The sequence below is a fragment of the Aristolochia californica genome, unplaced genomic scaffold, assembly GCF_029961685.1.
Source record: "Aristolochia californica isolate CCGP_79_NKW_82.1479 unplaced genomic scaffold, dmAriCali1.0.hap1 SCAF_1, whole genome shotgun sequence".
Lineage (NCBI taxonomy): Eukaryota > Viridiplantae > Streptophyta > Magnoliopsida > Piperales > Aristolochiaceae > Aristolochia > Aristolochia californica.
The window spans coordinates 49,531,686-49,556,579 of NW_027181770.1; the positions used below are offsets into that span (position 1 = coordinate 49,531,686).

The 24,894-nt window shown below is 37.2% G+C and overlaps 1 protein-coding gene across 1 annotated transcript; it reads right to left on the minus strand.

Annotated features, from left to right (window-relative positions):
* Window positions 1-24,894, minus strand: LOC137959531 (uncharacterized). Its single transcript, XM_068806896.1, has 25 exons — window positions 24,701-24,894; window positions 24,254-24,607; window positions 24,092-24,153; window positions 23,865-24,002; window positions 23,499-23,777; window positions 23,103-23,189; window positions 22,363-22,464; window positions 18,801-18,866; window positions 18,388-18,495; window positions 18,235-18,296; window positions 17,956-18,000; window positions 17,762-17,835; window positions 11,463-11,530; window positions 11,306-11,374; window positions 11,120-11,217; window positions 10,949-11,030; window positions 10,765-10,843; window positions 10,589-10,676; window positions 10,360-10,513; window positions 2,150-2,341; window positions 1,999-2,058; window positions 1,478-1,767; window positions 797-899; window positions 412-506; window positions 1-336 (listed from the first exon to the last, which is right to left on the minus strand). The coding sequence occupies exons 1-24, from the start codon at window positions 24,840-24,842 to the stop codon at window positions 453-455; spliced, it is 2,856 nt and encodes a 951-aa protein (XP_068662997.1). The 5' UTR covers window positions 24,843-24,894; the 3' UTR covers window positions 1-336; window positions 412-452.

Genomic DNA, 24,894 nt, shown 5'->3' on the forward strand with positions numbered 1-24,894 from the left:
ATAGATACAGCGACCAAGGACAGACTTTCACTCAAAAACAGCACACGAAGATCCCATGATAAAATCATTGCTAATTACACCACTTGTACTAGGTAGCAAATATTTTGCTTTAAGATGCACAATTCAATATACATATATATAGGAAGTCAAGACTATAATAAACTCGTGCTGTGAAGAAAACTATCCAGGAACATCTACTGACAGCTTACAACATGAAGGTTATGCAGCCTCCATAAATGGTCAAACGTCATACCAGTTCCTGCTTAGTCTAAGAGAAGCAAATTATGCTCTTCTCGCATTTTATGGCGCCACAGTTCGCTACTGTTGAGCAGATCCCTACATCAATAAAAGACTGTTAAGCTTTGCAAGGTCATTCTTTCAATGTTTTTTTTACAAATCTTAAAGAAATACCTGTCTGCTACCACTGGTATATTGGTGGACACGTAAATTCCTCACAGCAGCAGCTCGTACATGCGTACAGGCCGTTTTATCGCATTGGTAAAACCCTGTTAGTGCATAAATTAGAAAACAACACCGTAAAGAGCCAGATATTGATCCATGATGTGCTATTCCCTTTTCTCTTTATTGGGAGATGATTTGAAGTCTGAAGCCCAACCGGCTCATCAGTGGTGAAAATTTAAAAGGCAACAATTGAGACTTCTAATTCTTTTGTAGCAAGGCATATATTTTACATTTTTTAGATGAACTTCGGGATAGTGCACCTGATTGAAAGCAGCTCAAATTGACATACAAAAAAAGGATAAGAAACACGAGATCAGACAGCAAACGGAAGTACCTGATTGAATTTGAATAACAGTGGCCGTAAATCTCTTTCTGATGTTGCTGCCTTTAGTGGATTCTCATGACCATTGGAGCCTTTACAATTTGACTTCCTAAACCTAAAATTCAATAGATTTCAAAAAGGTTCAGAATCAAGCACATGAATGTCTGGATAACTCTCACAAAATATTGTGGTTATGGTGTTTTCCAAGTTATCCATGTTTCTGGATAAATGAATATGATCTCCAAAAGATGGTCCTATAAAGGGCTTAGGTGCATGGTTTGGTGATGAAAGCTACAACACCAGCGGTTGGAAAAAATTTAGTCATTACAACTCAAAAAGTATAGCAGTTCTCTTTCAAAAGTGATACTATTTTTTCCTCAGAAAAAAAAAATCAAGGAAACCTGATTCTACAAAGTGCCTTTAGTTATTTGGTTATCTGGACAATCACATCCATCATTTTCCTTCTACCAACTCGACCCCAGGCAAACTTGGGTTCAGGATTGCTCGACTCCTGTGACTTGCCGTGAGTCCTGACCAAACTACCCAACCCAAATTTTCAGGTGCCCAAGGCGATTCCAGAGTTTGGGATGGGAAAACATGATCATGTCTAGATTTCTTGAACCAGAAATTGCATAGTTCATACTATCAAAGACATGAAGGGAAAGAGAATGAAAAAGAGGTGCAGATTTTCACCTGTCAAAGAAACTTGAAGGACTGCAAGGCCGCTTACGCACATCTCTAGGAGCATTTGATTCCTGACCAATATCTGGTACATTTTTTTTGGGTCCCAATTTTGAGTTCTTAGGGACAGCAGCTTCCCCCTGCCTTAAACTGATTGTGTCTTTCAGATTTTGCATGTTATATTTGGCTGCCCAAGAATTTGTTTCAAGAGCAACAGCTGCACTTTCAACTGATTCAATCCTGCTATCAAATGGATATCCAGATTTGCCACTGCTCTCTTGTAGAATTTTTTGTTTCTCGATCTGCAAAGTGTCTTTAGCTAAATCAGAGTAGGCTACCATACTCAACAACCAAAACAGAAAACTTTTGAGACACATATAAACTATTCTAGATCAAGCATTTTTTGTCGGCTACAATATATATATCTGTAAATAGAGGGGACGGCTGAGTGGAGGGTCAGTTGAAGGAACAGCTCAACATAACAAAATTATAGATAGAGAACTCATGCCAAACTATGATAAATCACAACTCACCTCATGCATCAAGACCTGCTTCATTGCCAAGGAGAGTCCGCTGGATCCAGGATAGTAGTCCTTTTATATACCAACAGAATGAAAATAAGTAAATAAAAATGGACAATAGATTTGCATAATCACTTTCCTCAAAAGAAGTTACCAATTAAACCTTGAAACTGATAAAGTCACCAATAGGAGGATCCAGAGCCAGTGCTGGAGCATCAGAAGCAGCTTCATGCCTCTGAATACCAGGTTGAGTTTCGGGTTTCAAGTTTTTGTAAGTGATTGCATATGAAACCATTTTATCCAATAACTGAGCCAGATCATTCTTCTCTATTTCAGATAGCAAATGCAATGCCACCTGTCAAAAGACGAAATTATCGCTAAACCAAAGTGAGAAGCAATTGTGCAGCTAAAATCAAGTCAGCAACCAAGAGCACCTCAGAACCACTAAAGCAGAACTTAATATGGTACAATACTAAAACCACAAGACCACTGGAGCAGAAGTCAAAATGCTAAAATAGCAATGAGATAAAATAAAAAAAACAAACATTGCCCACTACCCGTTGAAAAACAGCAAAGTTGCATTTGATATATTGCATAGCAGTCGAGCATCTTCAGATCCATTTTCAAGCCAAATTCAGTGCTATGCTCTTCGAGACATCAATTTAAAGAGAATAAATGTGAAAATGATACTAAGAAGAGAAAAAGTAATAAAGAAGAAAGAGAGAAGTGCAACGAGAAAATGAGAAGAGTGAAGAAAGAGAGCACTCGTTAGGGGCAGGAATTTGACCTACCCCTTTCTTATAAACCCACTTAAGTGAAAATAAAGTTAATTTATAATACTGCCCCTCTATACAAAAACCCTTGTATCTTCCTAAATACAATTCATACAAAACTCAAAATTGAAACATAGAACTCTAAAGTGAAGGTAAACTTCCTACCATCTTATGAGGAACATACAACCATATAAAATTACCAAAATACCCCTATATATTTCAACTCTCCCCCTCAAGTTGAAGCGTAAATATCGAATAGTCTCAATCACAAAACACTAAATGCTCACATCTTCTAATGGATTTGATGACCAAGTTGTTCTCATGATTTCACATTAAGTGTAACAACCTTCCCTTGCATTACAGCAGCTCTTATAAAATGACAATCTATCTCAATGTGCTAAGTTGTCTCATGGAAGACTGGATTACTCACTATAAAAATTGTTGTCTGATTGTCACACTTCATAACCATAGGATCTATAATCTAGAATTCTAAGTTAGCAAGAATTGATTTTACCCACATGAGCTCACTCACTATATGAGTCATCACTCTATATTTTGCTTCGACACTGAATCTTGTTACTACACTTAATTTCTTACTCTTCCAACTAAGTTACCCCTAACAAAGCAACAATACCCAATCGTAGACCTCCTATCTTAGATCCTGCATAATGTGCATCAGAGTATCCTAAAACATCAATGTTTCCATGAGTGTATAATAAGCCCTTTCCACGAACACTTTTGAAGTATTTCAGGATTCTATGAGCAGATTCTAAGTGTAGTTTATGTGGATTTTTCATGAATTGTCTAACAACCCTACTGCAAATTATATGACTAGCCTATTAATAGTGGCAAAGTTAAAATACCCACTAGGCACCTGTGAATTTTATCCTTAAGCTTAGGACTCTAATCATCATTTTTTTATGAAGATGTATTTTTATTAACAAGATAAAATTACAAAGGTGGAGGGAGCAAATCCTTTACAACAAGAGATTGCAGGAAAGCTCCCTCTTTGGCAAGCACATCTGCTGCCGAATTTGCAGATCTCGGAATGTGAGACCAAATACATGAAAAAAAAGATACAATATCCAAAATATTCTAGAATATGTCCCAGTGTCTCCATGGGGGAGTAGTATTGCGCTTGCACCAACCAATCACCACCTTGGAATCCCCTTCAATGTGGATAGGCCCACTACATTTGTCTCTGAACACCCGCAGCCCATTAAGAAGGCCATGTAATTCGGCCGACATTGAGTCGGAAGTGCCTAAAGGACCAGCATAGGAAAAACAACGATTTCCAGATGAATCCAAAATGACACCCCCAAAACCCGTGATCCCTGGATTGCCAAGAGAAGATCAATCAAAATTCAGTTTTAGGTAACCAGTTTCCAGGGGGGTCCATTCCTTCATAACTGGAATTTTGGTTCCAATGTGCATCCTCGCCAAATTGCTCCAGTTGTCTCGACTGACGATGCCCTTGAAAGAGGAGAAAGGTTTTTTTGTCAATAGCCAGGTGGATATTTGCCCTGTTTTTCTATCAACAACTCTAGGACTCTAATCATCATGAAGGTTAGTATTGACTTCCATGGGACTATCTATTGAACGTGCACCCAATAATCCATATTTAGTAACATATATAAAATGTATTTCCTTTGAGATAGGACAATAACTCTCTGGCATCATGCCAGATTGCTTCTTCAACGCAAACATATATAACATACATAACTCCTCAACACCATAGTATCATCCATATATATAGCATAAATAACAACCCCAAATTGCATCTTCAACGCAAACATGGAATGATCACAATGGCTTATCAAAAAACCAAAATTTACAACTACCTGGCTGTATTTTTCAAACCAAGTCCAGGGACCCTGTTCAAGACCATAAATAGGCTTCTGCAATTTGCACACCTTCCTAGTTACCCCTTGAGCAACATATCCTAAAGGTTGTTCCATATATACCTTCTCCTGTAAACCACTATAAAGAAATGTGTTTTTGGCCACAAAATAGGCTTTGTACCTTTCAACAACTTCAATCTACTTTGTATTTAATGGTATACACCCAGCAACATCTAACAATGACAGCACCTTCAGGTAGGTCACAAAGTGTCCATGTATCTCTAAAACACGAGGCTTCCATCTCCTCACCTATAGCTTGTTTCTACTTAGGCAACCCTAAGGCATCATGTACAATATGAGGAATAAAAGTAGACAAGGACAATGCAAAGGATTTATAGGACACTAACAAAAAATTAAAAGACACATATTTAGATACTGGATGAAAAGTACATAACATTTTTCCTTTCTAAGTACAACCGGTAAGGTGGAGTCAGAGAGCTCAAAATCTATAGATGAAGAATTTGCTGGTGGGACTTGAGAAAGAGCCTCTATTTGATGTGCATAGCGTTGTTGATATACTTCCAGTGGCTTCAAAGGTGATTGTGGTGGATCCGCGGGTGGAGTAGCTGCACTTGAACCATCCATAACAGCTATAGGAACTGGATTTTGGACTATTGAACTTTCTTCAACAGGACTCAATGTAATTGGTGGAGGCACTCTGAAAATAAAAAATATGCATTTTCAAAACATGTAACATCAGCACAGATATAAATTTTCCTTGCAATATGACTGTAGCACTTGTATCCCTTCCAATAATGTGAATGACCCAAGAAGACGCAGTTAATAGACCAAGGTAACAATTGGTGACTATCAGTCCCAAGAGAATGAACAAACCAAGTAAAACCAAACACTCTAAGACATACATCAAATGTTTTGCACTAAGATTTTAAACTCTGGATGGGAACACGCCCCCAAAGAATAGAAGAAGACATATGCTTAATTAGATAACAAGAGGTAAGGATTGTGTCACCTCAAAAGGACAACGGAACATTCACCCAAAATAATAAGGTTCGTGCAATCTAGAGTATATGCCTATTTTTGCATTCAACAACCACATTTTGTTTAAGTGTATAAGCACATAAATTTGATGTATAATCTCATGCATGTCACACAAAGAATTTGAATTTCTGGTTAAGCAGCTCCAAACCATTATTAGTATGAACAAAACGAACAGAGGTCCCAAATTGTGTTTTTATTTCATTGAAAAACTGAATAAATACATCAAAGACATATGATTTCTCCTAAATGAGAAATATCCATGTTACCATACTAAAATCATCTATAAATGACACAAACTATTAGAAACCAAAAACACTTGGGACTCTATGTGGGCCCCATACATCAAAATGAACTAATTCAAAAAGACTAAAAAAATGGACTCGAGCTTGCTAGAAAACTAGCTCCATGATGTTTCCCAAGTTAACACGATTCACACTCGAAGGACAAATCAGACGATAAGAAGGTAAAAAATGACATAGCTTAGCTAGAGATGGATGTCTCAAACGCAGATGCCACAAATATGGAAGTGTTTGTTAATAAGGCCACACCCTTTGGAATACACACCGCCATCCAAAAGATAGAGCCCACCTTTCTCATGTTCTGAACCAATCGGCTTCTTTATATGCAAATCTTTAAAAACACAAGCAGGGTAAAAGGTTTCAAAAAAATTCAAAAAACTTGTAATATTACTTGCACACATAAGATTAACTGAACATTTTGGAATAAAAAAAAATGGAATGATGACATGTGTGGAGTAGTTTGTACAAAACCCTCACCATGAACCTGTGAGGTGCTCATACTTGACACACGTGTGGATGCTCTGGAGTCAATGATCCATGAAGGACTAGAGGACAAATGTAGAGCAGCCATAGTTGAGTTTGCCATGGTGACGCTTGTAATGGAGTAGGGTGCGATGATGTGGATGTCAATTGGCTCAACGACTGATGTAATTGTTGAAAATCTCCTTGAGGCTCATTAGTTGACACTTTTCACTTTTAGTTAAACTTGAGTTGGCTCATGTTGGTTTTCCGAATTCATCCTAACATTTATCGAGTAAGTGATTATTTCTTCCACAGTGAACACACCTCCTATCACTTCTATCACTGGACCCGCAACCACAACCTGAACTATCACAACCACGTCCCCTTCCACCCCCTCCACTACCTCTGGGGGTATTATATCTAGTGGGAGTAGAGTTGAGATTGACGATTGATGCATCAGTTGTTGCGGGTTCATTCTCACTTTTACTCACTACATCACTTTCTGCGTGAATAACACGATTAAATGCTTCTTCAAGAGTAGTTACCTCATCATCAGCCAACATCTAGCCCTGGATTGCATCATACTCTGTCCAAGCCCTTCTAAGAAATATACGATTAAATGCAATCAGGTTCAAGCCAATCTAGGCCTAGATTGCATCATACTACCTCTGGATTGCATCATACTACCTCTGGATTGCATCGCTTTCTGTGTGAATAACACGATTAAATGTTTTTCTCATGAGTAGTTACCTCATCTTTAGCCAACATCTAGGCCTGAATTACATCTTATTCCGGTCCAAGCCCTTCCAAGAAATGTACTACTTGAATCTGATTCTTTTCTTTCTTGAATTGATCGGTGTTTGTGATAAAAGGATAGAACGCATTAATCTCTTGTAAGACACCTCACTTCTCAGTAAAGTCGTCAATTACAAAACGATTACTCCATCGCATCTAAAATATTTGGCATACAAATCATACACTTTGGATGGGTTACTCCCCTATGACAAAATAGATTCTAACGTGACCTAAACATTTCCTTAGATGTCTTATAGCTTATCTCTTGGTCACTAATTGGATTCCATACTATTAACAAGTCAAGTCATCACCTGATTATCCTCTCAGTCCTCTATCATAAGACTAGGAGGATCCTCCCTGAGATACTTTGCCTTTCTCTTTGCTCTAAGAAACATAAGAACAGAGCAAACCAATTCAAGTAGTTCTTCCCATTCAATTTAACCAAGTTAATTTGAATTGAATGAGAATCTTTATTCTCCGAGCTTCCAAAAGGATTTATTGGGGTAATAACTTCCCCAACATCCACCATATTTACAACAATCGAAAACAACAATAAGCACTAAACATTACTTCACAAACCAATCCATAAATAAACTTGCGCAGTTATAAGTGTGGGCCCCACATATAGAAATTCACCCGAGGTTTATCACAAACCATCAAAATTACTTTCACAACTTCAGCAGTAAGCATGATCACTTTTAGAGAAAACACATGTCACATTTTCCAATTTCTCATATTGTGCAAGCATTGCATAGGCTTGGCTAGGTTTACGCAGGTTCAGATCTACTCCAGATCTAGGACGAGTTAGGGAAAAACCCTCTTAAGGACACAATAACACATAGAAGCTGCTCAAAGGGCAGTACAAGCTATGGCACAAAAAGAAAGGAAAGAACTGATCTTTACTTACTTAAAAGTGCAGATTTGGAAAACTCCCTCTAGTAAAAGTCACATGCTTGAAAAAAGAGAGCAATAACTGGATAAAATCATAAGAGAAGAAGTTGAATCTAAAGAAGAGCTTACTTTCCAACTTTGGACCGAAACCTTAAAATAGAAAGTATAAAATTGGAAAGTCCATTAATTTTTCAATTTCCTATTTCAGCCTTGTCAAAATTGAAAGTCTAAAATGAAGGCATCTTAGTAGAGATAGAAGTTCTAAGTAAAGGGTAACTTGCTGTTATGCGGAAAGCATAACTTGAATAGCAGCTTATTGTTTTATTTAAAAACTACAATTTGAAAACCTATTTCAATTAGAAAAGTTTATTTTTAACCTACTGAAGCCTAAAGCTAGCAACTCTAGAAGTTAATTTTTTTTTTAAATTTCCAGTTGAGCAAATAGAAGTAGATTGAATAAATTCTAATTGGAATCTATGCTTCAAAGGGAACAACATAGAAATTTCCTGTTTTATTGCATCTCTATGCCTATAAAAGGCTTCATATTTAACAAAGAAATCACCCTTTGCCTATTCAATGAAGTTCAGGATTATTGTACTCTATTGAATAAACTCGCCATTTTGATATTGTCTGCTTGCTATTTTTCCCTTTTTAAGTTGTTGATGAAATTTAATGAAAAAGTATGAACTTGAGAGGTGTAGAGAGAGAAGTAGAGAGAAACAGAGAGAGAAGAAGAGAAGAATGGAGAGAAGGATTGAGTTCTCGTTGCATGACCCCCAGCCTCATTTTATTTAGTGAAAAATAGCATAATTACAGAAATACCCCTCTACACTTAAAATCACTTAAACCCTTATATCTCCCAATATACATACTCAATTAACATGAAAATAAAACTAGGGACATATCAAACATGTAGAAGCATATAAGATAAAGTCTAGGCATTATAACAAAGGTAAAACGACAAAACTACCCCTTAATAGATTGTCTAACACTCCCCTCAAGCTGGTACACATCCATAAGGCCCAACTTGTTACAAAATATCACAAACTCATGTTCACCCACCCAAAGGTTTGGTAAACACATCTCCAATTTGATCACCAATTCACACTTAAGGAGAGATGACTTCTTTCATTATTACTGCATCTCAAATAAAGTGACAATCTACCTCGATATTTTTAGTTCTTTCATGGAATATTGGATTCCCTACAATAAATATAGTTGCCTGATTGTCACAGTACATAATCATGGGTTTGTCCTTATGTAAACCCAGTTCTCTTATTATAGGTCTTACCCACATCAACTCACTGACAATACGAGCTATAACTCTATATTCAACTTCAACATTGGAACGAGCAACCACATTTTGTTTCTTACTCTTCCAATTTATCAAATTAACTCCAAACGAGCAAACACATCTTGTTTCTTACTCTTCTAGCTTATCAAATTACCTCCACATTTGGTTACAATATTTATGGTTGGATTGTTTTGAGTTGTTACTTCAGTATCATAATATATATGCTTACATTGTTTTGAATTGTTACTAGTTTCTCAGCTAACACCATCATCAACATTTATGAAATTATTTGAGAGCTTCTATGTAGAATAGATAGAGAAAAGGGCAAAAAAGAGAAGAGAAAGAAGAGAAAAAAAAGGAAGAAATTGGAGTTTACAGCAAAGAGAAATGGGTTGAGCACAACCACCAATTCTCCTTAAGTATAATTAATTGAATTTAAACAGAAAAGTACAAAAATGCCCCATCTCCTAAGTGAGATAAGAAAACCACTCCAAACAAAAGCTAAACTACCTCTAATTACACATCACCAAGTTCCCTAAGGAGAAGGAAACCAAAATAACTGAAGTACCTATGCTACACACAATAAAAAAATGACTAAATTACCCTTTAGCATACATAACTTAACAAAAAAAATTATGTCCCATCCCTTGTCTCTTTCCTTTTATGTCAACATTGTTGAAAACTTACTTGAAATAAGCTCACATGTAGATTTATTTCTCAAGCAAAAAAAAAAAAGAGTGAAGAAAGATCTTATACACAGATTTCTTGTTTCCCCTTGTGGGTAATAGAGGTCCAACCCTCCTGGACTAGTTTCTTTGATCAGGAAACAAATTTGCCAAGGTAAAAAGGAGATCCTTTCTTATTTCCCTCAGAAAGTGTACCTGTTAAGTAACAATTTGTAGAAATCTCTCCCTACAAGAAAGAATAAAAAATCATATGGGCAAGTGTAAGTAGGTTACCGGCCTTAAATTGGGAGGTGATAGAATCTTTAAAAGTGGAGATACAGTATCTTCCACAAAAGATTCCACCGACACATGCCTTGAAATAGAAGGCAAGATCTTGCTGAGCCAACACTTTAAGACTTCCTTCTTCTCCATGAAAATGGCTCGGTGTCTGAAAATTTTTAAACAGAAAGTTGGTTAATGGACACTAAATATAAAATCAATGTAAAGCTAAAATAGAAGATACCTTGGAAAAGACTTTGGCCATTCAATATTTGGTTTCTCCACTTGTGATATTAGTGAACGAACAGTTATTGCAATAGATGGCTGATAAACTACAAGAAACAAAGATAGATTTCCTGAAGCTTCTCGTTTTCAGAGTACAATCTTCACAACTATGAGTAGGCAAAAATGCAAAATTACCAAAAAGTGACATATGTTGAGTCCTCATCGTGTACTGAAGAAACGAATCAGAAACTCCAAGATTGTTTAAGCACTTGACCTTCAAGTCACATTGTTAAATAATAAGTGTTTTTCTTCTCCAAATGAAGGCCCAGTTACCTAGAAAATTAAGACAATTTTTGAGAAAGGCAGGAAAGAATCTTACAGTCTTTTGCATTAATGGATCATGATAATGGACCTTCAAAAAGTTCTCATGAATCCCATTCATAGTCAATCCAAAGTCACCACTGTTAACTCAAAAGCAATTTCCAAGAGAATGTGTCAGTACTCAAATTAATGGCATGATAATGATTTTGTACAAAAATATGCATCCTACCAGTTACTTATCAGAGAATAAATATAGTCAAAGTCCTTTGTCGAACAATCAGCACTATCCATGGACTTTTCACGTTTTGATTTTCTCTTTTGGAAAATCTAAACAACATTTAGAGTAAAAACAAAGTAAGTCCAAAGCAGTAGGTAAGAAGTGAAATAAGAGAAACACAGTTAGCAATTTCATTACCTTCTTCCACACATCAAAAGCATTTTTTGACATGTCCTTGTGACCAACCACTTGAGAACCTACCTCTAACTATTTATAGTGAAAAAGTTAATCAATTATCATATCATCTTCAAAATAGATTTGGAGTTCAAACAAGAATGGCTTAATAAGAGCATACAATATTGAGAGACTGTCTCTTCTTGTTGAGAAATTGAAGTGTATTCAGACACGAACGAATATCACATTCTGCAGAATTAGCCAAGGACGTCAAACTTTATATGAAGTAACCAAACCTCAATTTGAACCACACAGGCAAACAAGATCAAATAACTCCCTATTTTGGTAACACATATAAGAGACTACTTTGGTGAAATCTGTAAGGCAACAGCATGAAAACAAGAAAATTGTAGTACAAACACTAAAGCAAAAAACCATTTAAACAAATGCTGAATAAAAAAGAACGACACAAGGAGTGAAGTTTTGCAAAATAACTATCCGACACTTGTAGAAATTTCAAATGTGCAATGTTAACATAACAGTGTTGAGTTGGAGCATTAAAGATGTCGGAAAATTATGTACTTCTCCTCAGTTTACTGTTTGTTTATTTTTTTCTGTCACTCATACATCTTTTTTTGCCCTTAGGGTTTGTAGCTTAATGAATGCATTATTGTAATTTGTTTAAAGTCCCTTATTAGTTCTTTAAACTAAACAACCCTTCTCTTTCTCTCAGTTTCTCATATCTCGCTCTCCTCTTCTCTCTTGGTTCTCTCCTACCTCTTTTCCTTGTTATCTACTCTCCCTCCCCAATTCTCACATCTCGTAAGGACTTCTCTCTAAGCTTAAATATGACTTAATCCTAAAATTTGACATGATATCATATCAGGGGTCCTAAGGTTAAAGTTACTATAAAGCACAATCTGGATGGCTTATTTACTCAACTTAAAGCAAAACTTGTTGCAAAAAGGTATACTTAGACTTATGGCATTAATTATGAAGAGGCACTTTCTCCTATTGCCAAACTTAACTTGATCAAAGTTATTATTTCCCTTGTTGTTAATTTCCATTAGTCTCTTTATTAACTTGAAGTCAAAAATGTGTTTCTCAATAGTGATTTACATAAGGAGGTCTATATGTCACAACCACCAGGTTTTGTGGTTGAGGGGAAACTAGATTGCACACTTCAGAAGTCTATCTATGGATTTAAGCAATCACCTCTTGCTTGGTTTAACAAATTTAGCAAAGTAGTCTTCAGTTTAGGTTCAAACATACTGCAGTAGACCATTTGGTTTCTATTAAACAACTAAAGCAGGTGTTATTGTTAAATATCAAGTAGGGATATTTTAGGCATTTTATATTCTCTATATAAGTCTGTAATAGTATCAACAAGATTAGTTTAGTATGAGGAATCCATTATCCAAATTGTTACTTGGATGTAAGGTTATTGTGTTAGAGGTTTATGTCTCGAGGGGTAGTTATGTAATTATACTTCAAGTAACTTCAGTGAAATAAAAGGAAGAGGGTGTCCAACTCAACCCCCATAGATTGCGCCATTCAACGCACTTTGATTCTCCTATCTCTTTGCACCCTTTTCTCTTCTTTCTTCTTTTAAGTTACATATTTTTTCATGGTATCAAAGCAATAACGTCCTGATTCAAAGTCTATGCAACACTATTTCTCTCCTTTTCTGGCGCCTTTACTCTCCAAGAAAGGGGATTTCAGGAATTACTACTGATCGGAAGTCAAAGTTTGATTTTTCCAATTCATTTTTGTGCCATAACCCTAGGGCTGATGGTTTTACTATCAATTCAGCAGTCTCATGCATAATTAGTTTCCCTAACGGGTTATGCTTTCAATTTTTCCCAATTGAAATGAGTGTCGAGTTCTAACCCTGTGTCTGGTACCTACATCATCTTTAGGAAGGCTAATGTCAGCCTATTTTTTTGGAGAATTTTGCTTGTTTAGGGTTAAAGTTGCTCTTATTCAAGGTGATTTGCAAGTTAGTGATTGAATTTAAGAGTATTGGTTCAAAAATCTAATTGTTGAAGTGGAGCCCCACACTACTTGCATAGGCATCAAGTTGTATTTGTTATACATCTTGATCTTGTTGATTATTTTTCTTATCTATGACTAATTTTGGTGATCACTCCCACAAGAGAGTTTGGGAGTTCAAAAAGGAAAGACAACGTTATGATTACTACAAAGAAGTTAACTAGTCAAAATTATCTACGTTGGACTTAATAAGAATTCATTTTAAGGCTAAACGGAAATCAAACTATAATAGAGATGATCCACCAATCCCAACTACAGATGATTGGGAGGTAGAGAATAGTCAGGTGACCTGGTCACTTAATAGTATGGACTCAAATTTGAGGAGTCAAATTATGAATTGTGAAATAGCTAAGGAAATGTGGATATCTCTTGAAGCTTTGTATGCAGAAGAAAGTAATCTATCTAGAGTTTATGAGTTGTATGAAAAACTGTTTAGTCTTAAGAGAGGTGAAAGAACAGTAATTTATAATGAGTTGCAAAGCATTTTGCAAAATATTAATATTTTTCATCCTTCAATCATCAGATGAAAAGGATCTTCAAAAACAATAGGGGCAAATCCAAGTAGCTAAGTTTCAAGATAGTTTGGGACCAGAATTTGATGCAATTTGAGCCCAATTACTTGCCTTCGATGATGTTCAATCACTTTCCAAAGCATCTAATAGAGTCATGTGTATAGAGACAGCAATTACATCAAAGGAGAACAAAGAAGCTAGAGGAGTTGATGTAGTTGTCCTTAACACTCAATGGCGATCAGAATATGTAAAAGGTCTTGGTGGAAGTGGTAGAGGAAGAGGCCATAACAATTCAGGTAGAGGTAGAGGCCGTGGTGATAGCAAAAGTGACAAAAGGTGTGTTCAACATCGACACACAAATCATTTTCTAGACAAGTGTTGGGACAAGTTTGGTAGACTAGTATGAGCCAACTCTTCTATTCAAGATAATAATGAGACCTCCAGTAGTCGAGCAATTGGTATTGTACCTAGTGCTCCTAATGAGCTTCAACAGCTCATTCAACACATTCCTCGGTTGACTACAATATCCTCCTCTTCTGCATCTATAGGTCAACCTATACTTCTTACAACCACTTTGCCAATTCAAGTATGTATGTCTTATATGTGACTCCTATTTCGTCTTGGGTCCCGATTACGTCAAGTACGTCATCTTTGTTTATGTTGAAGAGCAAGTATGGAAGAGTCTTACATGACTCTCACAATAAAAAGTCTCACAGGGTTAATATGGTAGAGTCTAAGAAGAGTCTCAATTAAAAGTGTTTTAATTATGTTAGTCTTTTATTCATGTTTAGTAGTTTAATAGTTCTAAGACTTATCTTTAAGTGTAATCGGGACAAGAGTACGTTAATTTTAATTGGATTTTACTTGTTTCCTAAATTATAAATAGAGGCTTATTGTACTCAAATTACATCCAATTTAATTGTAATTGGATTTTACTTGTTTTCTATATTATAAATAGAAGCTCATTGTACTCTAATTACATCAAGTCAGTGAAGTTTTTCTCTTTTCATGAAATTCAACATGGTATTAAAGCCGGTTTTGTGATTTAACTCAGTCAACCCACAGAGATAATATGATCCTTTTTTAATCTATCATCTCTAGTAGTTTAAGTTCGTATTATCTTTTTTCTTTCTTTCATGTCCTAATACCTGTTGATTTCTAAAGGGTCTCCACGGCATGGGTCCATGGAATTTGGTGGCTTAGAAATCCTTCCAGCCAAATATTTCAACTCTGAAGATCCCTCCCTATGCCTGACTCAGATTGAGTCGACTCAACACCCATCACTATCGACTCGGAGACATAACCCGGAGTCAAATCAGATTTGGGTTCTGAAACGGGACATGACCGGTATGGTTGCCGCTCAGTCTCGAACTTCAAATTCAAATCACAAAACAAAATCTCCGGAAAACCGCTCAAATGTCAGAAAAAAATCCCTTCACTGCCGTCTTTGAGCGACCCATCAATCGCCCGAGCTGACAAAGTCCCACCAATATCAATGGCCTCGTCCAACGTGCCACCACCCTTTAGTCGAGCCTCCCAAAAAGCCGCCGTCAGCCCGTCACCACCCAAGCTTTCCCCAAAAGCAAATCTTTTTGACACAAATTTTCAAGATGCCCCGCTGCAGGTACCATCGGCAGCTGACAAGGATGTCAGAACTTTTTACCAAAACCTCGCCACTTCCCCAAAGCTCATTTTCCAAGAACCATCATCACCACCTGACAAGACCACTGTCAGCACTCTCTGCCCCCAACTCATTAACCACGTCACATCCCCAAAATCACTCCCCCAAGCACCATCAACTCCATCAAACATTGTCACATCGAGGTACGGACCTCAAACAAATCCTGCCTCCCAAGCTACCGTCCCTTTCATCTCCCGAGGACCATCATCCTCGACATCTCCACCACGCCAAACCACGGCCCCCCTTGCAAAACCCATACCTATCTCTAAAACACCACCGGATAAATCCTATCAGCCCCGGCCAGACTCACTTCCCCACCAAAAATCACCTTTTCACACTCCAAATCTACTGACGTCACACCCTTCCCACATGCCACCTCCGCAATCCCCACTTCCCGAGGCCCCTCAACCTCTGATATTATTTTGACAAAAAGTTATAATCATGTGATCCAACAAGTAAAGAACGATTTGTGCAAGCATTTTCAAACAAAGGATCTTAGTCTTCTTAAATACTTTCTTGGTATTGAAGTGTTACTTCTAACCATGGCATTGTTTTGTCTCTACAAAAGTACATCCTGGACTTGCTAGAGGAAACAGGTATGTTGGTTATTGCAACATGGTTGGTGGAAATTTGGTGATATAGCGAAGTAAGCAACTAAGTGTTGTTACAAGGTCAAGCGTTAAAGCAGAATATCAAGCTATAAGTGAGTAAGATGCTTTGGTTAAAATCTCTTTTGTTTGAGCTTAGTTTTCCCATATATGGTGTCATACAGTTGCATTGTGATAACCAAGCATCCATGCATATTGCTCCAACCCAGTTTTCCATGAAAACGTATACAGATAGATTGTCGTTTTGTACAAGAGAAGTTGCAAGCTGGTGATATTACTCTGAAGTATATTCGCTCAAAAAGTCAAATTACAAACATGTTCACCAAAACTGATGCTGATAGACCTCTCCTTAGAATGCTCCAAAATCAGTGTTTATGATGTCTATACACCAGATTGAAGGGGAGTGTTGAAAAAATTAGGTATTTCTCCTTAGTTGATCATTACTTTTGTTTTATCTATCCATCTTACTTCTGTTTTTTACCCTTAGGTTTGTAGCTTAATGAGAGCATTTTTGTAATTTGTTTAAAGACTTACTATAGGTGTGGATGCATGTGAAGAAGGGAGGGGGGCACTGTCGTTATTTAAACTGAAGAACTCTAATCTTTCTCTCGCTCTCCTCTTCTCTCTTAGTTTTCCCCCAACCTCTCTCACTCAAATTCTGTTCTCCTTCTACTCCAACATCTCATTAGGACTGCTCTCTAAACTTAAATATGACTCAACCCTAGAATTTGACAATAGAGAGCAAAAATCTTCAGTGCAAACTTCTTAATTCGAATAGTGCAGAGAACAAAAACAATGTAAGATGCCTAATATAAAGAACAATTCAAGATTTTCTCCGGTCAATGAGTTTTTATTTCAGCAAAGGTTCCAAGGGAAACAAAAAGATGAGTCGGTACTGAAGAAATCACACAGCTGAAAAGCCCAAGCTTAAGGCAAAAAGCCTAACCCTAGTTCATATGAATAGTTAGAAATCACTTTGCTTCTGATGTGGGACTATTCTCAACACCCCTCTTCAGGCATAAGTTTTCTTTGTGGCTCAGATCATGTGGATAATTTTGCAGACAGGCGCAATTACCACTGCTGGCACATCAAACATGCTCTGATCTATGAAGAAAGGCATCCAACTCAAAAACTCAAGTTTAGATTGGACAGCCAAAAACTTACTTATTCAAGGTTGTGAATCACTCTACAATCAACATCTGACTATTTCCAACAAGCACAATAAGGGAGTAAATGCAACTTTCAGATTCAGCAAATTTTAACCCCAAGCCACAAATGATGTGTGACAGACCAAAACAACTATATGTGAGTAGCCTTATAAGCAGCACCCCTAAATGACATTATATTGCAAAACAATACTTTTAGATGTCAGAATCACACAAACGGGTTATGTTACAAATTCCACCTAATCTTGTTCAAAGAGTACTACTGATCACAAGAAAATGACACATAATGTCAAATAATTTGTATGTCACCTCAACCAATAACTACTAACATCATTTGTTTGTTTGTGTGTATGTGTGTGTGTGTGTGTGTGTGTGTGTGTGTGTGTGTGAGAGAGAGAGAGAGAGTGCAAACATTTGCTGCAAAAATTAAATTTTCCAAGATCAGGGTAAAGGGACCACACCAGTATATTCTGCAAGTGCGGTTAGAGCAATTGAACTGGCCTTCAATCCTTCCTTGTTGCAAATGTATTTAAGCCTTTCAAAGAAATTTTCTAATATATCAAGATCAATTTTAAAGAAGGACAATGAAAAAGAAAAAATTAAAAGCTTCTTATGACAATGACAGTTGCAAAAAGCTGATATCATGTTAGGCTACCTGGCCACCACACGGCTAACCGTTGGCTGTAGAAAGGTATGTACCCTACAAAAATACAACTAAACTAGAATCAAGGGCTTAAAACAAAGTAAAACAAGAAACAACAAAATAAGCAAAGAAAGAGAAGAATAAAATCTATTTCTCAAAACGAATAAATACAGATTTATATTATAACAACCAGAACCACCATTCAAAAAAATAATAAATATATTAAATTAAATAACAACAGGAATGCAGTATCAGCCTATTTAGGTCAAAAGATTCACATTCAGGTCTTACTTTGCTACTTGACGCAGTGGCCTCAAAGCAGGAGCGTAAAGATCATTGCAAATGCAGATAATCTACATCACAAAAAAAAAAAATCAATCAGAAAAGGTGAAAGCTTACCAAATCAGAAACCAAATTCTTTCCTGACTGTGAGTGATTCCTTACAGGTCTTGACAGTGTAGCTGCCTTGGCTCGCTTTTTTGAGGACAGTTTTCTTGGTTGTACATCCTGAGACATGTTTTCCTTTCCAAGAGACTTCTTGTCACCAGCAAGCTAGATAAAGCAGTGCATGTTGTTGTTTAGGCAATATGGTGTGCACAGTTTATTCCACGAGCATTAAACTTTTCACCCAGGTCCAAAGAAATGAAGGTGTTTGCAATTTTATTGCTAGTTTTAGCACATTTACGATCATTTTTTAATAATACTGTACCTTCCAGCTGAGCAAGCCTGTTTTTTCAGATATTTTTATGTCAACACTAAATGTGGTACCAGGATAGTTTTAAGCACTAAGTTGGCAAAACAAATTTTTATCAGTCCACAGAAGTGAAAAGAGAACGGTGGCGAGTCTTCTATCTTACCATCTTAAGAATTACATCCACAGCACCCTTCCCTTCACCCAGAGCTCCATCAATTTCATCGATTACCTAATGAAAATGAAAACATCAGCTGAAAAATTAACAGAGAAGCTCAAGAATATTTGCGCCCAATGAAGATTAAGGCCAAGTTAAACGACATTCTTTTCATTATTGAGGCTATCATTCATAATGAATAGAATATTGAAGGTGTAAATCAAGTAAATGCTTGACAGACAAAGTGAAGTCGTGTGAAGAAGGATGATGGCAACTGTCTGTGTATTAACTCTTTTAGCACAATGAGAAAAAATAAAAATAAAAAGAGGATTCTACTAAGAAGGAGAATGTTGGAAGCCAAAGAACCACTATTTTGTTGGCCTATCTAATCCACATCTAAGACCATTTTTATGGGCATGAGAGGGCTGGTTAGGGGGTGAAGGTTCCATTACTGGTTACAAGCTTCAAAGGTCCTGAACTTATTAATTGGGGAAAGGTCTTCTAACTTCAGTTTATCAATATGGCATCCGGATATCCATCCGTATGCTCTCACTTCTTGGCTTAAGTTGTCTCTTTAGACCTGGACACGAGGGATGATTGGTATAAGTCCCAATGTTCTAGCCTACGCATGCACCCCATATCTCATAATAGTAGAATGGGTATGAAAGGGGTTGTTAATAGGTAAATAGATCCACATCTGTTATGTGCTTAAAAGATTGACATTTCATTAGTTGAGAAAAAGATCCTTTAACTTCTGGCTAATCAGTTAAGGATGACTAAGGCTGGATGTCAAGAAATACACAAGCAAAAAAGGAAAAAAATAAAAAGTAAACGCTTAGAAACAAGAAAAATACCAGAGATTGAAGCCATGGAGAAAGGAAGTTCCCACAACATGATGCTGTTCTTGAAATTTGTTACTAACCTAAGACTTGACTCCAAGGATTGTAGAATAAGGAAAAGATCGGCAATCTACACAAGTCCTCAATCCATCTAATGCTTGACAGAAGCACCAAGGAATAAGATTCTCCTCAAAAAAATCCAGTAGATGACAACCATCATTTCTCAGTCAACCAAGAGGAGCTCAGTAAAATAGTCTATATGAACCTAAGCCTCTAAAAACGTAATCTCAACTCACTGACTAAATACAATGACCAAAACAGACTAAGTATACCAGGCTGATGTATATTTCAGAATCCTACACGGCATCAAAACTGGTCACTAGCATAAGAAGATCTCCATCCCCCCTCTCAATTCATTGATGGAGAATTAATTTACTTTGTAATCTCTAATATGTTCTCCAGTCATGCCTAATGATTGAGTTGGGTGAATGACAGAGGTGGGAGAAGTCACTGGCTCTAAACAAACTATGGCAAAGGAACTTCTCAATGACAACACCAATAGAGCACTCTCCCCCTCAAATGATTGCCATTTAGGCCAACAACAACTTATTGCACAGAATTTTGGCAGTGAGAAAGCAATATTTGCAGGAGGTGTCAAATGATAATGTAAGATGAATACGTGGCAAAGCTAGAAAGATTAATAGATATCTATTAAAGAACCCTTAAGAGTGTCAATATAAGAGCAGAAATATGATAGTCATTAGTAGGGGTGGCATCGAGCCGAGCCCGAACCTGCCTATGTTCGAGCCAAGCTTGATTTAAATATTTCGAACTCGAGCTCAAGCCGAGCCCAGCCTCGAGCCTAAAATTGTTATCGAGATCAAGCCCAATAATTTTAACCGAGTTCGAGCCGAGCTTGAGCTTCAACATTCATTTAAAACTTTTCAAAAAATATGTCTCGAGTTCCAGCTCCAACATACATTTAAAATTTTTCAAAAAATACATGTTAAATAAATTGTATATAAAATTATGCATACATTTTACATAAAATTGGATATGACCTCTACGTAAAATTGGGCATAAGGGTGACATCGAATTGAGCTGAACCCGAACCTTCCTATGTTCGAGCCGAGCTTGATTTAAATATTTCGAACTCGAACTCAAGCCGACCCTAGCCTCGAGCCTAAAATTGTAATCGACCTCGAGCCTAATAATTTTAACCGAGTTCAAGCTCGAGCTCTAGCCAAGTTCGAGCTTAACCTACATTTAATACTCTACATAAAATATAGGGGAGGTTCGGGATTGAATTTCGATAATGGATTAGAATGCACTAATATTAATCTTTTTTACCACAAATGTAGTCTAGCTTATTTTGTAATTTTTGAATCTGGCCATAAATTTACTATGACCTCCTTAGTGCCCTTGGTTGAAAATTTATATTCGAAATTTTTTTCCTAGGATACATATTTCCAAAAAAAACCTTTAAATAAATCCTATTACTATTAGTGCTTACTAGAAAATTACAAGAAATATTATAAAATTTTCTTAGGAAAGTTAAATGGACCTCTTATTGCCTCTTCTAGGGAAATAAAAAAAATTAATAATCAATCTAATATATTACTATACTTATCGATAAAATTTTAATCAGATAAAATGTCAAACACAAAATGGCCATGAAAATTGCCTCATGCTAAAAGTATTACAGCATCAACTGTCAAATACTTATTCAAAAATTTTCTATACAATTTTCTAGCCCATCTTGGCAGAAAAATCTTACTTAGAAAATTATTTGATTTTTTTAATAAGAATTTCCAATTAGAAAAATGTTTCAAAAAAACATGAGGCACTAATAGTCCCTAGAAACGTATTTCTAATAAAAATGTTTTTTCAACATTTATTACAAAAACCACTAATAGTCCCTAGAAATTTATTTTTTTACTTGTTTATGATCTCGCACGTCTCGGGAGGGGGGGGGGCTCCAATGGCGTCGGTGAGGAACTTTCATCAGGGATGACGACGGCAGCGACGACAGAAACAAAGGCAAAGGCAGACGAGGGGGAAGAAATCGAGCAGCGGCGAAGGCGGCCAGCGAGGCAGTTGTCCACGGCAACAAAGGCAGCCACAACAGCGGACGAGAGGGGCTCAACGGTGACGAGGAGAGGAAGAAGAATTCCCCCCCCCCCCCCTCGCTCTCAACTCTCGAGCCCATTAACGAGCCGGCTTGCGAGCTTTCAAACCGAACCATGGTTCGGTCGAGATCGGCTCGTTAACTCAAACGAGCCATATCTGGATCTCGAACCGAGTTTGAGATCCAAATAAATCGAATCAAACCGAGCCGCTCATGAACCGGCTCGGTTCGATGCCACCCCTAGTCATCAGATATGGTTTTAACAAGTCCAAAGTCCATCATTTCAAAAAAAAAAAAAAAAAACAAGTCCAAAGTCAACCTGATAGCTAACTAGGATTATGTTGGTCGACTATTAAGTAGATAAAGACTGAAAATGATGCGAGGTAGGATTTGAAGGATGCTTCGATGACGACAATGACAATGATGACGATGGCGATGACGATGATGATGATGATGAATGATGACAATGATGATGATGACGATGATGATGAATGATGATGAATGATGATGATGATGATGATTGATGAAGGTGGCAATCATAGTGATGATGACTGAAAAAATATTGTAGCAAATGGCACCATAGTTAAAAAAAAATGAAACCCACCAGGCACTTGGGTTTAGAGTCAGCAAAGACAGAATTCATCTCGACAGCATCAAGGATTTTTGACTCTATAATTGATGTTGATCGATCATCACTAGCATTGATCTATAGCAAATTACCAAAGAAAAAACTAAGTTAAATCAAAGTAAAATCTTTCAAGTCCAAAGACAGTATTACATACAACTAGTCACCACAACAATGGGGTCACAAAAGCAAAATGTTGACATGGAGAGGTGCAAATAATTACATAAAAGGAAGATAAAGTTGCTTAACTGATATTTAGCATACAAGAAAACTAAGCATAGAGATATGAGAGAAGGAAAGTGTTGCGTGGGAGTAGCCGTTTGGACTACTTATACTGATAAGTGTTAAGAAGTGGTATTGATTTATAAGAATGAGCAATGGGTCTCTTAAGTGGTTAATCATTTGGGATAGAACAGGATTCAATTCAACATTGGTATCAAAGCAAGATGAGTACTTGGACCTAGGCTCAACTTGTGCTCCATTAAGTTTGTGTTTATGTGTGTTGTCCATGTTTTAGGCCCATTATGTGTAAGCTTGGATGTGAGAGAGAGTATTAAGTGGGAACAGTCCTACATTGATAAGTGTTAAGAAGTATTATTGGTTTATAAGGTTGAGCAATAGGCTAAATTCAATAGCAATGTTACCAACTGGAAGAAAAGATAGCAAAAATATAGTGCCCATCAAGAATAAAGGATGTAGAAGGGATGAGAGTTAAAAACCTCCACAACACGATACCCACAATGCTTAGCAGCTACATGTGCAAGGGTGGTCTTTCCAAGGCCTGGAGGTCCACATAGTAAAAGAACCTGCAACAGAAACTTAGCTTCACAATGAGGAACATGACATAGGATAAGGCGAATAAGGTAAAACTAAATTGAAGTAAGGAGTTATGGTGAACAACGATTCAATGTATTCAACTCCAGAGATATTGATTAAACATATAATTCAGTATCTTTTAAACAAATAATCAGTTGACATCATACTACCATCATTAGATATCTCCACTAAGAGCAGCAGATGTCAGAGCAGAAACTTTACATCCAAGGGAGAAAAAGTCATATTATAATGTCCAAAATTGCAGAGGGTGCTCACTAAAAACAGCAAATACTCATCACCTTCTGATCTGAGCGACTCTTTTCAGAGGACTTCCCTTGCCATAGGTCAAAAGTGCTCTTTACACTATCACTTTTTTGCTCAAAAACATCAGACTGTTCTGAAGTTTGGCTGCTGAAAGGGGTTCTTCTATTGCTGAAGAAACCACTCTTACTACCAGTGAACTTCTGATTTTGCGGAAAAGAAGAGTGCCGCCTTAGAGCAGACAAAACATCATCTGCAGTAGACCTAATTTGAGATCCAAATACGCAAGAATCCCATTGTTTCAACCATAGGAGTACCTTTTAAAAATTGAAGGAAATTGTCACGAAATTGATCCAAGAAAGAGGGAAACATCTGCTGCAGTTAAAGTTGAGAACTCTATCTACCTCTCTGTTCGTTTGCTCATCACTGAGGAGCTCAGTGAATGAATTTGGGGCGTATTTATCCACCCAGAGCTGCTCTCCGATGGTTGGCGTTGCTGGAGGGGCCATATTGCTAGAAGGTTCAGCGGTATCATGCAAAGCCTTCATAGACGGAGCTATATGAGCTACTTCTGTCAGGTAGATAAATCTTTCAATTTATGGGTTTGTTTACATATATATAGACAGCAAACCTTTGTAAAAGCTTCTTGCTCTGCTCTTTCAATTAGGGTTCTGACAGATTCTGAGAGAAGACCTGAACAGCAAGAAACAATTAACGAGAAAATCGTAATATTTAACAAAATACCTATAAGATTAACGACAGTAATATGTTTCTTACAACGAAATGCACCTACCATTAGATGGAATTTCAACGCGAGATCGCTTGGATTCGTAGTTAGCCTCCCACCTGCTCACCTTAGCATAAACTCTATCGCCGTTAGGTCCGGTCACCGGTATGCACTCCCCTTCGATTTCAGACGCGAACCGAGATAGTGTCTTCTCCTCGACAACCACCGACCCCGCAGAATCTACTGACAGTTCGTCAATGACCAAATCGGTAGTAGGATTTTTTGGCGGCGGTGAATAACGCAGCCAATCTTCATCAACTTTATCCTCGGATGATTTCCGGCTCCGCTTCTCCTCATTTGCCTCTTCTTCTCCGGGCCGAACTCTCTTTCGACAGTCCCCGTTCTCCGCAGTGGAAGGATCTGCAAGATATTAACGGAGAAAATCCAAAAAAAATTGAATATCGACTTGGAAAAAAAGGCAGTGGATTTTCAGGGGCTAGTTGATGAGCACACTTGAGAATGACGGAGAAGTCTCCGGTGGCTGGTCAATCCTTTCGTCCTCGGGGAAGTAGGAATCATCTGCTTCTTCTTCTTCTTCGAGCAGAATAGAGTGGCTTTCAAGCCACTCGAGCTCTTCTGGGAGGGGGATATCCATTTGTCCAAGATAAATTCAACCTGCAGAATTGTGAATGAGGAACATGCAAGAG